Raw genomic sequence first — 11,821 nt, forward strand, 5'->3', positions numbered from 1 at the left:
TACAAATCGAGTTTTTGAAAGAAATACTAAATAAACGCACTCTTTATGACTTATTTACATTTTATCAAATGCAATTCGTAGTTTTTGGTAGGGTTTTTAAAGTATACCGAGATGCTATAGGGTCTTACTATGTTAGACAATATTATTTAGAATTTAATTTTATACAAATTTTTCTAATACATCATTTATTTTTAACAAATATTTTAAAAGTTATTCAAGATGTAATAAATAAATGCTCTTCGGATGAATAAAATTAAACGAATTTAGACTATTCCGGATTATTTTATTAGAAAAATTGGTAAAGTATCTAATTTGGTATAAATTCACTATTAATATTTGTATGTATTTATTTTATTGTAACTATAAATGAATGTAACCCATAAAATCTTACAATGGCTAATAACTAGATACTTAACTTTAAATTTCACATTTTTTTTACATTATACAGTTATAAAACGTTATATACTTTAAACGGAATATCCGATTTGAATGATCTAAAAAACATTCAATTTGTAATGATTGGGAGAAGAGGTGATTAGTTTTTGGCAAAGACAGGTCCCGCCACTTCGAAGATACAGAGCTAAATGTGCAAAAAATGGCAGTTGTAGTGTGAACTAAGCGTCCGATTTGAATGATCTGAAAAACTTTCTGCTAGTATTGACAAAACAATTGCTTTCGAGAATAAAAAAATATTACATCTTTTTTTATTTTCCATAAAATATTTTTGTAATTTTGGATTAAAAATTCAAAAAATTACCCAGGCTAAGCACAGTCTAAGCGCCACTCTGGTATAAATGCGTTACCCAAGTGCGTTTAGACTGTTTATGTACTGGAGCACTTTTCCAATTTTGTGTGAAAACTATTGAAAAATGTGAAAATGCCGCCAATCTAAGCGCAGTATAAGTGAAAATGTCGCACAGAATTATTTGCAAATGCGTTTAGACTGTGACTATACGGGAGCAGTTTTTCTATTTTGTGTAAATTAGGCAACTATTTTTTTTTTAAATTGAATTCGAAATGAAATGACGATTGTTAATGTTCTGGATATAATAAGATAGCAAAAATAATGAAAGTTACAGTATTTGTAATAGCATATTTGAAAACGTTTAAAATTTCTCGAATATTTTATTACGGTACGGGAAGTTGCAGCAATTTGCCTTAAGGCACGATGCCATACACCCCACTAATTTATTTTAGGATCAATTTTCTGTATTATTTTAATCCGGAATTAAAAAAAAATGAATATTAAAATTATCTACAAATATTTTTTATGACTTACCGGGTCGGCTAGTATATACATATTTAATATTATCTGTTTTTTCATAGAAAGAAGAAGTCAACGCTTTCAAAAGTCTAGGAACAGGAAACAGGATTGCAACAGTTTTATTCTACGTAAGTATATATAACTGAATCTCATATATATATATATATATATATATATATATATATATATATACATATATATATATATTATGTATATAAATGTGTGCGTGAATGCGGGTGCTGTATATATATGTGTGCGGATACAATCTTTCATCGACGATTTCGGGAGAACGGATCAACCGATTTGAATGATTCAAAAAACATTCGATTCGTAATAATAGTGGTAATTAGTTTTTGGCAAAGGCAGATCCGGAAGTTTCGGAGATACGGGGCAAAAAGTGCCAAAAATGATAATGCAGTTTTTGGGAGAACCGATTGTCCGATTTTAATGATTTAAAACACATTTTATTTTTATTGACGAAATGAAGAGTTGGTTACATTTTTGCAATAAAAAAAATTAAAAAAAAAATAAATAAAAAATAATTTTAAAAAAATTGATCAAAGATGATCGTTACGTCATTATTATCGATTCATATACAAATAGAATTATTGGTAGACAAATAGAAATATATTTTGGTTAAAAATTACACAAAGTTTCTTATAATTTTATTTTGCAACAAAATATCCGAATAACTTACAAGCCATTGAACATTTACCTTGGAACTTTTTAGCACCAACATTGAAATTACCTTTGTATGATTTTTTCTTTAATGTTTATTATTACTATTATTGTTTTATCTAGATGTCAGATGTTGCCCAAGGGGGTGCAACAGTGTTTCCAGCCCTTAAAACATCCCTTTGGCCAAAAAAAGGGACTGCAGCTTTTTGGTACAATCTTCATCCGAGTGGTGAAGGAGACTATTTGACCAGACATGCTGCATGTCCTGTTCTGGCAGGATCCAAATGGGGTAAGAAATAAATAAATAAATAATATATATATATATATATATATATATATATATATATTGTATGATTCAGAATTTGATGTTGACATATGTATTAACAAAGTCTAATAATCGGGCATAACACCAATAAAAAACATGAATTTCTTTCAAAAATTTATTTTAAATCCATACGTTTCGGCTATAATCCTAGCCTTCATTCAGTGGAAACTAAAACTAAAATTAAAAACTAAAACAATTGAATCGGAGTGAAAAGAAAAAATAAAAGGAGTAAATAGTACTTACAATTAGTTAAACTTAGTGTTAAATTGGAAGATTTTAATAATCCATTGTATCAGGATATGGTAATGCACTACACTATGTATTAAAACATTAAACTTGAAATTACACAATATTTCCACAAAATACTAATTTAAAAAATCACAATTGGATAATGTGTTGTTCGTAGACTGTTTGAAGATATAATGGAGAAAGGACTTTTTAAAATATATTTTTTACCAAGATTTTACACATGTGTGGAACGAATTGCGAATCCTTTACGCGACGCTTTTATTGTTTTGTAAGAAATTTGGAAATACTATCTAAATAAAAGACATTTGTGTCGCACAGCGTGTTAAGTTCATTCCGTTTATTTCTTGAAGTAAAACTTCTTTAGGCGCGACACGGGTGTAAATCCGTACAAATGCAACGAAAACGCCAACGTGAAGTTGAAGACTACGACGCTAGTAAGCGCAGCTATCGCAATTATTCGATCTAGTCTGCGAGCAAAACAAAAAATACATCAATGTCAAATCTTATGTCAAAAACAAAAGAAAATGTGTCGACTTTCACTTGAGTTTTGTATTTAGCTCGTATTCTCTAAACATTTTTTGAAGTAAAACTTCTTTAGGCGCGACATGGGTTAGCAGTATAATACGTGAGTTAATAAAAATGTCAGGATCGGAAAAAATTTTTATCCCGTCCCCCATAAATAATTGCAGTGCAAATGATCGCAAATAAATAATGAAACTAAGGAAAAATCTGCGCTGCGTAAGAAATGATAGCTTTGGCTATGTATGTTTTGTGTGTGATCGACTTTGGTTTCAAAGTGACTTAGAAATATCAAAAACAAATTCTTAATAATGTTTTTTGAATATTGATTTAAATAATCAGGTTGGATGTCAAACTTGTCGAAAGATATTAAATTCGGGTAAAATTCCCACTTTGTGTAAATTTACCGGGTTTGTATCTCCACCTATACCAAATTATCTACCTAAACTAGATACTGTATCTGAAAGGTTAATTTTACCTAGGTTGTGTTTCATGCAAATTAGACGATTGCGACATGCAAATGGACAATTTGGAATGTTTGGCCAAATTATAAATGTGCCTGTTGACGTTAATAATATGATTAATTTATTACCTCGTAATATTGATGATGATCATTGCATTAACGTTCACATAAAAAAGAGAATGATTCATAAATCAAGTTATGTGCAGGGCTTGATAAATAAAACAAATATAAAAGTATGGCTTCAATTTGTTAGGCAAGACGGATATTACAGCTGTTCAAGGAATGAGATTATATCATCAGCGAAAAAGTAAAAAAATGCAATCAGTAAATGAATATATGTTAATTTTAATTACATGAAGGTTTTTAAACACAATTGTTACAGGATGAGTTAATTTGCAAAAACAATATTTGTTTAGGCGTTGTTTAGCATAATCCACTGTGTGAATGAATATTATAGAATTTATTAATCAGCAATTACTTTAAAACAATCATGTCATATTTCAAGTACGACTTTGATTACATTATTGTTTGTGAATATTATACATATTTTTAATGTAATCATAAATATATAATTTATAATTTATCATTATATAAATGTGTATAATGATTGACGACACTAATAAATGTGTGCATCACGAGTGTTACCATATTACAATAAATCACATAAATTGTTACCATCGTTTGTCACATAAATTGTTACCATTGTTATGAGTGTTACCATCACATAAATTTTTATATGATGTATTTATTTTTACTCAACTTAAATTTGCTACAATATAATTGCAAATAAGTTTTACTTCAATCGCGTGTGATTCTTACGCGCACTCTTTTTTTGTTTTATTGCCGTAAATAGTTAAAAAAGATCCTTCTATAATTCTTCGTTTAAATAAATTTTGTTCGAATTGTAATAGAGTCGGGTTAGACGTCCATATTGTGTTTTAAAGTATAAATATGCTCCGCAATCATAGTTTTAAATTGCCTCGGATTGTTTTTATGTTGTAAACGTTTAATTAAGTTCTGGCTTGTTTCTCCTATGTAAATTAAATTACAATCTAGACAATTTATTTGATAGACGACATTTCTAAGTCGTTCGATATTAAAAGGGGTTTTTGTTTTGGTAAAGATAGTGCTAGTCGTTGTACTAAAATTGTTTACAAGTCGGAGTCCAGATTTGTAAAAAAGTTTTTTCCAAGGAATATACAATTCTTTAATGTATGGTAAATCGTTTTGTACTGTGGAATTGTTCATTTTATTCAAAAGGTATGTTCGTCTGTTACTGGTTACGGAGTTTATAAGTTTTAAGGGATATATGAGTTATTTGTTAGAATTTTCGTAATTAAATTTATGTTGTTGTCCCAAAATGTTTTGTCCGATAGAAGTATTGCGTGGTCAGTTAGATTTATTATAGTACCTATTCTCATTTTGAGTGGATGATAAGAAAAATAATTAAGGTAACGTCCAGAGTTAGTTGGTTTTTGGTACCAATTTGTTATTAGTTTGTTATCAGTAGTACGTATGAGTTTTATGTCTAAGAAACTTATCGAATTCATTGTCTCTAATTCTACTGTAAATTTTAATTTTTTATTGACGTTATTAAATTGATCAATTATCATAGTGGGTAAAAAATATTTTTTAAAATGTCCTTTCTCCATTATATCTTCAACCAGTCTACGAACTACACACTATCCAATTGTGATTTTTTAAATTAGTATTTTGTGAAAATATTGTGTAATTACAAGTTTAATGTTTATAATACATAGTGTAGTGCATTACCATATCTTGATACCATGGATTAGTAAAATTTTCCAATTTAACACTAAGATTAACTAATTGTAAGTACTATTTACTATTTTCTTTTTTCTTTTCACTCCAATTCAATTGTTTCAGTTTTAATTTTATTTTTAGTTTCCACTGAATGAAGCCTAGAATTATAGCCGATTTAAAATAAATTTTTGAAAGAAATTCACGTTTTTTATTGGTGCAATGCCCGATTATTAGACTTTGTTAATATATATATATATATATATATATATATATATATATATATTAATATCTTGTTTTTAGTTTCTAATAAATGGTTACACGAACGAGGACAAGAATTTTTAAGGCCTTGCGAATTAAATCCGGAGGCTGCAGAATCGACAAGGCAACCCTTTTGACTGATGGTCATTTTACCGGTTAAAAAATTAGAATTCATAATGTAAATAAGTCAATTTTTTTTTGGAATACAAAATACAAAAAACCAGCCTGAACGACAGATGATATTTGGCCCGGTAAGGATAAACGATAACATTAAATTTTCATTCCTCTAATTTAAAGTTACCACAAAACAAAGTCATATATATTATTTTTTAAGCAAATCTTTTTATTTAATAAAGAATATGGGATTTTTTCCACTATTCTATGTGGAGACTGAATAGTTAATCATTAATTAATAATCATAATTAATTCTTATTAATTTTCATTCATTAATTGTGTGCTTAAAAGTTTTTCGTAGTACGAAAAATTATAAGAAAGAATCTCTGATATTATTAAAATTGGTATAAAAAATGTGTGCTTAGTGGATAATAGTTTATAGATAATATATATTAATAAATATATTTGTAGAGAGAGTTTTGTAAAAGAGCAGTATGTAAATAAAAGGTTTTTTTACTATTATATTTTTTGTTGGGTTTTTTAAAAAAAACGTAAAAAGAAAATCGAATTCGTTATGTATTGTGGTTGCACTTTGTTGTTTTGTAATATTTCGTTAAAAATTTGTTTGAATGCATATGTATTGTTATTATAAGTGATTCGAAAGCTTTTAAAATTATCTATGAGTTTGTATATAATAATGATCATAATCCAGAACAAAATCATTTTTAAAAAAATCGTCAAACCTCGAAATTCGAATTAGTAAAATGAAAATGAAAATCGAATTCGTTATGTATTGTGGTTGCACTTTATGTTTTGTAATATTTCGTTAAAAATTTGTTCGAATACATATGTATTGTTATAAGTCATTCGAAAGCTTATAAAATTATCTATGAATTTGTATATAAAACTGATTATAGTCTAGAACAAAATCATTTTTAAAAAATTTGTCAAACGTAAAAATGATAATCGAATTCGTTATGTATTGTGGTTGCACGTTTTGTATTATTTCGTTAACAATTTGTTCGAATACATATATATTGCTATAAGTCATTCGAAAGCTTATAAAATTATCTATGACTTTCTATATAAAAATTATTATAGTTCAGAACAAAATCATTTTTAAAAAAATCGTCAAACGTAAAAATGAAAATCGAATTCGTTTAGTATTATGGTTGCACTTTGTTATGTTTCGTTAAAAATTTGTTCGAATACATATGCATCGTTATTAGTCATTCGAAAGCTTATACAATTATCTATGAATTGGTATATAAAAATTATTATAGTCTCAAACAAAATCATATTTAAAAAAAAAACGTCAAACGTAAAAATGAAAATCGAAATCGTTATGTATTGTGGTTACACTTTATGTTTTGTAATATTTCGTCAAAAATTTGTTTGAATACCAAAGTATTGTTATAAGTCATTCAAAAGCTTATGAAATTATCTATGAATTTGTATTTAAAAATTATTATAGTCTCAAACAAAATCATATTTGAAAAAATCGTCAAACGTAAGAATGAAAATCGAATTCGTTCTGTATTGTGGTTGCACTTTATGTTTTGTAATATTTCGTTAAAAATTTGTTTGAATGCATATATATTGTTATAAATCATTCGAAAGCTTATAAAATTATCTATGAATTTCTATATAATATTGGTTATAATCTAGAACAAAATCATTTTTGAAAAATCGTCAAACGTAAAAATGAAAATCAAATTTGTTATGTATTGTGTTTGCACTTTATGTTTTGTAATATTTCGTCAAAAATTTGTTTGCATGCATATGTATTGCAAGTCATTGGAAAGCTTATAAAATTACTCATAAATTTGTATATAAAAATTATTACAGTCTAGAACAAAATCATTTTTTAAAAAAATCAAGTCAAACGTAAAAATGAAAATCGAATTTGTTATGTATTTGTGGTGCACGTTTTGTTTTATTTCGTTAAAAATTTGTTTGAATACCAAAGTATTGTTATAAGTCATTCGAAAGCTTATAATATTATCTAGGAATTTCTATATAATAATGGTTAAAGTCTCGAACAAAATCATTTTTAAAAAATCGTCAAACGTAAAAAATGAAAATCGAATAGTTTGTTGCAAGGTACTTTAGGATACTGTATGCAAAGTAGAATTTTATATGAAATGTTTAATGAATTTTATTTATATACAAATTTATATTTATATTTATTATTTATATTTATATATAATTAACTTCTGAACAAATTTTTGAAACCATTCGTAAATCTTGTAAACTTCGAAGGCGATTTTATAGAATCATTTGCAACACACGTTTTAATATATCCTAAAGGAACCAAATCTATATAAATCGAAGAATATTCATACTTTTTCCAATTTCTTAAACACTTAGGCATATGAGGCATTCTTTCCTGAAAATATATTAAACAAAATAATATTTAAATATATAATTTATTTCAACGTTTACTTACTTCCAAGAAATTGCTAAAATATATATATATATATATATATATATATTAAACAAAATGATATCTAAATATATAATTTATTTCAATGTTTACTTACTTCCAACAAATTGCTGTAAGTTTTTTCAAAATATGGCATATAGCCAGTTTGATATGATCCTGGTATAATAAATGCAAAACCTACAACTTCTTGGTTTTTTACCAAAATTGTTACTGGTAGATAATTATTGCAATTTGTATCGTTTTCTTTTGAATATGTGTAATGAGTACCTAGAAAAAAAAATCACATCTATTCTAGAAGATAAATTGCTAATGACTCTAAAATTTAGGTCAACAAAATAGCATACAAAATTGTATTTGCAGAATGATGTTAGAGTTTTAATAATTGTGGTATGATAAATATTATTACTTACCTCTATTTTCAACACAATTTTGCTTTCTCCATAATTTTTCCACCAATTCTGGCTCCTTTGGAGGTACTTCTAATTTTGCTCCATTTTTTCCAACAATTCGAATCATATTTCCAAAAGATGCAATTTGTTGTTTATATCATGAGTTTTGTATATGATCTAGGTATATAAACAAAATTTATATTTTTATTTAATTTTTATATATATTAGGGTGGTCCTTAACAAGGACATTTTCGAATTTCTTTGCTCCCAAGGGCGCAAATGCTTCCAAAAGAATAAAAAATAAATTTCTAATAGTATTAGCTCTTAATATAAAAATTTAGATAGAGCGCCCGCCAATTGAAAGTTTCTTATATTTGTTATTAACATACGTCATTAAGTAAATTCTTGCGCCATCTGCACGTGAACTCATATATGACACATAAGAATATTTTTAAACCACTTAACCTACAATTAAATCCATGTGGGCATGAAATCAAGACAATAAATTGAGTTTCTTGAAATTATTAGATTATTATTAGATAATTATTAGAGAAAATTAATCTTGATTCCACGATGAATAGGATTTAATTAGAGGTTAAGTGATTTAGAACTATTCTTATATGTCATATATGAGTTCACGTACAGATGGCGCAAGAATTTACTTAATGACGTATGTTAATAACAAATATATGAAACTTTCAATTGGCGTGCGCTTTATTTAAATGTTTATAATAAGTGCTAATACTATTAGAGATTTATTTTTTATTCTTTTGGAAGCATTTGCGCCCTTGGGAGCAAAGAAATTCGAAAATGTCCTTGTTAAGGTCCACCCTAATATATATATATATATATATATATATATATATATATATATATTATATATATATATATTATATATATATATATATATATATATATATATTTATACTTACTGTGATCCACAAAAAATATTTTGATCAAGTAGTATGTTTTCCCATACACATCCACTTCAGTAAACCAAGGACTTTCATTAAATTTATACGGTGAATTTTTTGTCCTGGTGTTATTCTTCGCAATCTATTTATTTCCAAAAAAATGATAAATTATTTTTTACTAATTATTCCTTTATCACTTACCATTATAGTTACTCCAACGATTCTATCGATAGAATCGATCATGACACAAAGGGTTTTATCATAAAAAGGGCAGTAGACCTTTAAATTCGAATGAATTTTGGGTACAGAAACCTTTGTCCATCCTTTGTTCAATGCACCATTTTCGGTTAAGGGCAAATAACTTAAGGTTTGTCCAGGAAACTTCCAAACTAAAAAAGAATAGACATATATAATACATAAGATTAAAAAAAATACGAATTCCAGACACAGTATTAATTGTTATGAAAAAAATTTATCTGATGATTTTTTTCCTATATTTTTAAAAGGAATTGATTATTTTTATTTGTGTTGTGGCTAAATTATCAGGCAATTGAATTTGGGTGATCCTCGAGGCAGCTTTTGTATTTGTCTTAATAATAGTTAAATAATAAAAAATAAAAAAATTAGTTAAATAATAAAAATAATAGTTAATTAATAAATTTCAATTTTGTATGATATATAATAGTATTATATGTAACTAGTAATCTGAGAAACTATTCTAGGAACATTTACTCGCCCTCTAAAAATACCTTTAATAACTTTTGGGGGTTTAAACGAATAAAACAAAAATTAACTTTGTAACTTAATTTAAAATATGTTTTTTTATCAAAAAGTGTCGGTACAATATATTAAATTATTTTTTAAGTAATTATTTAATTAAAAAATATATTGCTAAATTATATATATACTAGGTGACCCGGCATATATAATACATAAAATGTTGTGGAGAAATTATCAGGCAACTGAATTTGGATGATCCTCGAGGCAGCTTTTGTATTTGTATTAATAAGTTTGAATTTTGTATGATATGTAATAGTATTATATCTAACTAGTAACCTTAGAAACTACCTTAGGAACATTACTCACCCTCTAAAAATACCTTTAATAACTTTTGGGGGTTTAAACGAATGAAACAAGAATTAACTTTGTAACTTAATTATAATAATTAATTTAATTTTAAATAAATTAAATTAAATATGTTTTCATATCCAAAAGTGTCGTTACAATATATTATATTATTTTTTGAGTAAATATTTAATTAAAAAATATATTGCAAAATTATATATATACTAGGTGACCCGGCATTTTGCTATATATATATCTTGTGTCGTAGAATTTAAGTAAAAGTATTGTTTTTTACCATAAGGTTCAGTCCACAAAGCAACAGGATCATCAATCACTAAAATAAATAAATAAAATATAATTATTTCCACATAATTAATTTATATTCCAAAAGTAAATTCTACAACATTTACATGCTCTTATTTTTACCACAAAATTTAATAAAAACAATATTCCAAAATTTGCATTAATTTTGATTAATTAAAATATAATATAAAATTTGCATATAATTATTCTACTTTTTTTTTAATAGCGTTTTAAAATTACGCAAATGCAAATTGGCATAATTCAAAATTTAGTTATTAATTTCGCAATAATGGATTTAATTTAAAACACTTGTGTAAATATTTGTGAAATAATTAAAATTTGGAAAATTTCATTGACTACTAGTCGTAAGTGGCATTTTGCTTTATGGAAAGTTATCTATTTATTTAATACAGTTAAATACATTCATTTTGTATTTTGAATTTAACGTTCATTTCGAATATCAAGTTTAGGTTTATATATGTATATATATATATATATATATATATATATATATTTTAATTTAAACTATTTATTTAAAATATTTCATACTTTCAATTTTGTATTTTAAAATTACCGCCATTTTATATATCAAATTCAAGGATTTATAACTATAGGTAAAAATCAAGCTTTTGCAATTATTTATAATAGTAAATCATACATATAATAATGTTATTACACTTAAATAACAAATTCTACATATATTTTCTTTATTTATATATTTATTTATTACTTTTAAACTTGTATTTTAAAATTACCGCCATTTTGTATATCAAACTCAAGATTTTATAAATCTAATTAAAAATCATGCTTTTGCAATTGATTATAATAGTAAATATAACATATAATATTTTTTTTACACTTCCATAACAAACTCTACATATATTTTGTTTAAATAACTATTTATTTTAAACATTTCATACTTTAAATTTTGTATTTTAAAATTACCGCCATGTTGTATATTAAATTCAATATTTTATAAATTAAGTCAAAATCTTGCTTTTGCAATCGTTTTTATTAGTAAATCATACAGTTAATAGTCTTGTTACACTTTAGTAATAAATTTCACATAT

The 11,821-nt window shown here is 25.6% G+C and overlaps 1 protein-coding gene across 1 annotated transcript in view; it reads left to right on the forward strand.

The window, feature by feature from the left end:
- The window catches only part of LOC113389127 (prolyl 4-hydroxylase subunit alpha-1-like), a 32,959-nt gene extending 27,051 nt beyond the window's left edge, over nucleotides 1-5,908 (forward strand). The window contains exons 10-12 of the mRNA XM_026626180.1: nucleotides 1,327-1,392; nucleotides 2,066-2,231; nucleotides 5,563-5,908. Coding sequence (XP_026481965.1) covers nucleotides 1,327-1,392; nucleotides 2,066-2,231; nucleotides 5,563-5,657 — 327 coding nt within the window. The 3' untranslated portion in view covers nucleotides 5,658-5,908. The remainder of the gene's footprint in view (nucleotides 1-1,326; nucleotides 1,393-2,065; nucleotides 2,232-5,562) is intronic.
- The last annotated feature ends 5,913 nt before the right edge of the window (nucleotides 5,909-11,821 follow it).

This window comes from Ctenocephalides felis, unplaced genomic scaffold (assembly GCF_003426905.1).
Source record: "Ctenocephalides felis isolate EL2017-DRISC unplaced genomic scaffold, ASM342690v1 CF-g0.4_SCAFFOLD_03573, whole genome shotgun sequence".
Classification (NCBI taxonomy): Eukaryota; Metazoa; Arthropoda; class Insecta; order Siphonaptera; family Pulicidae; genus Ctenocephalides; species Ctenocephalides felis.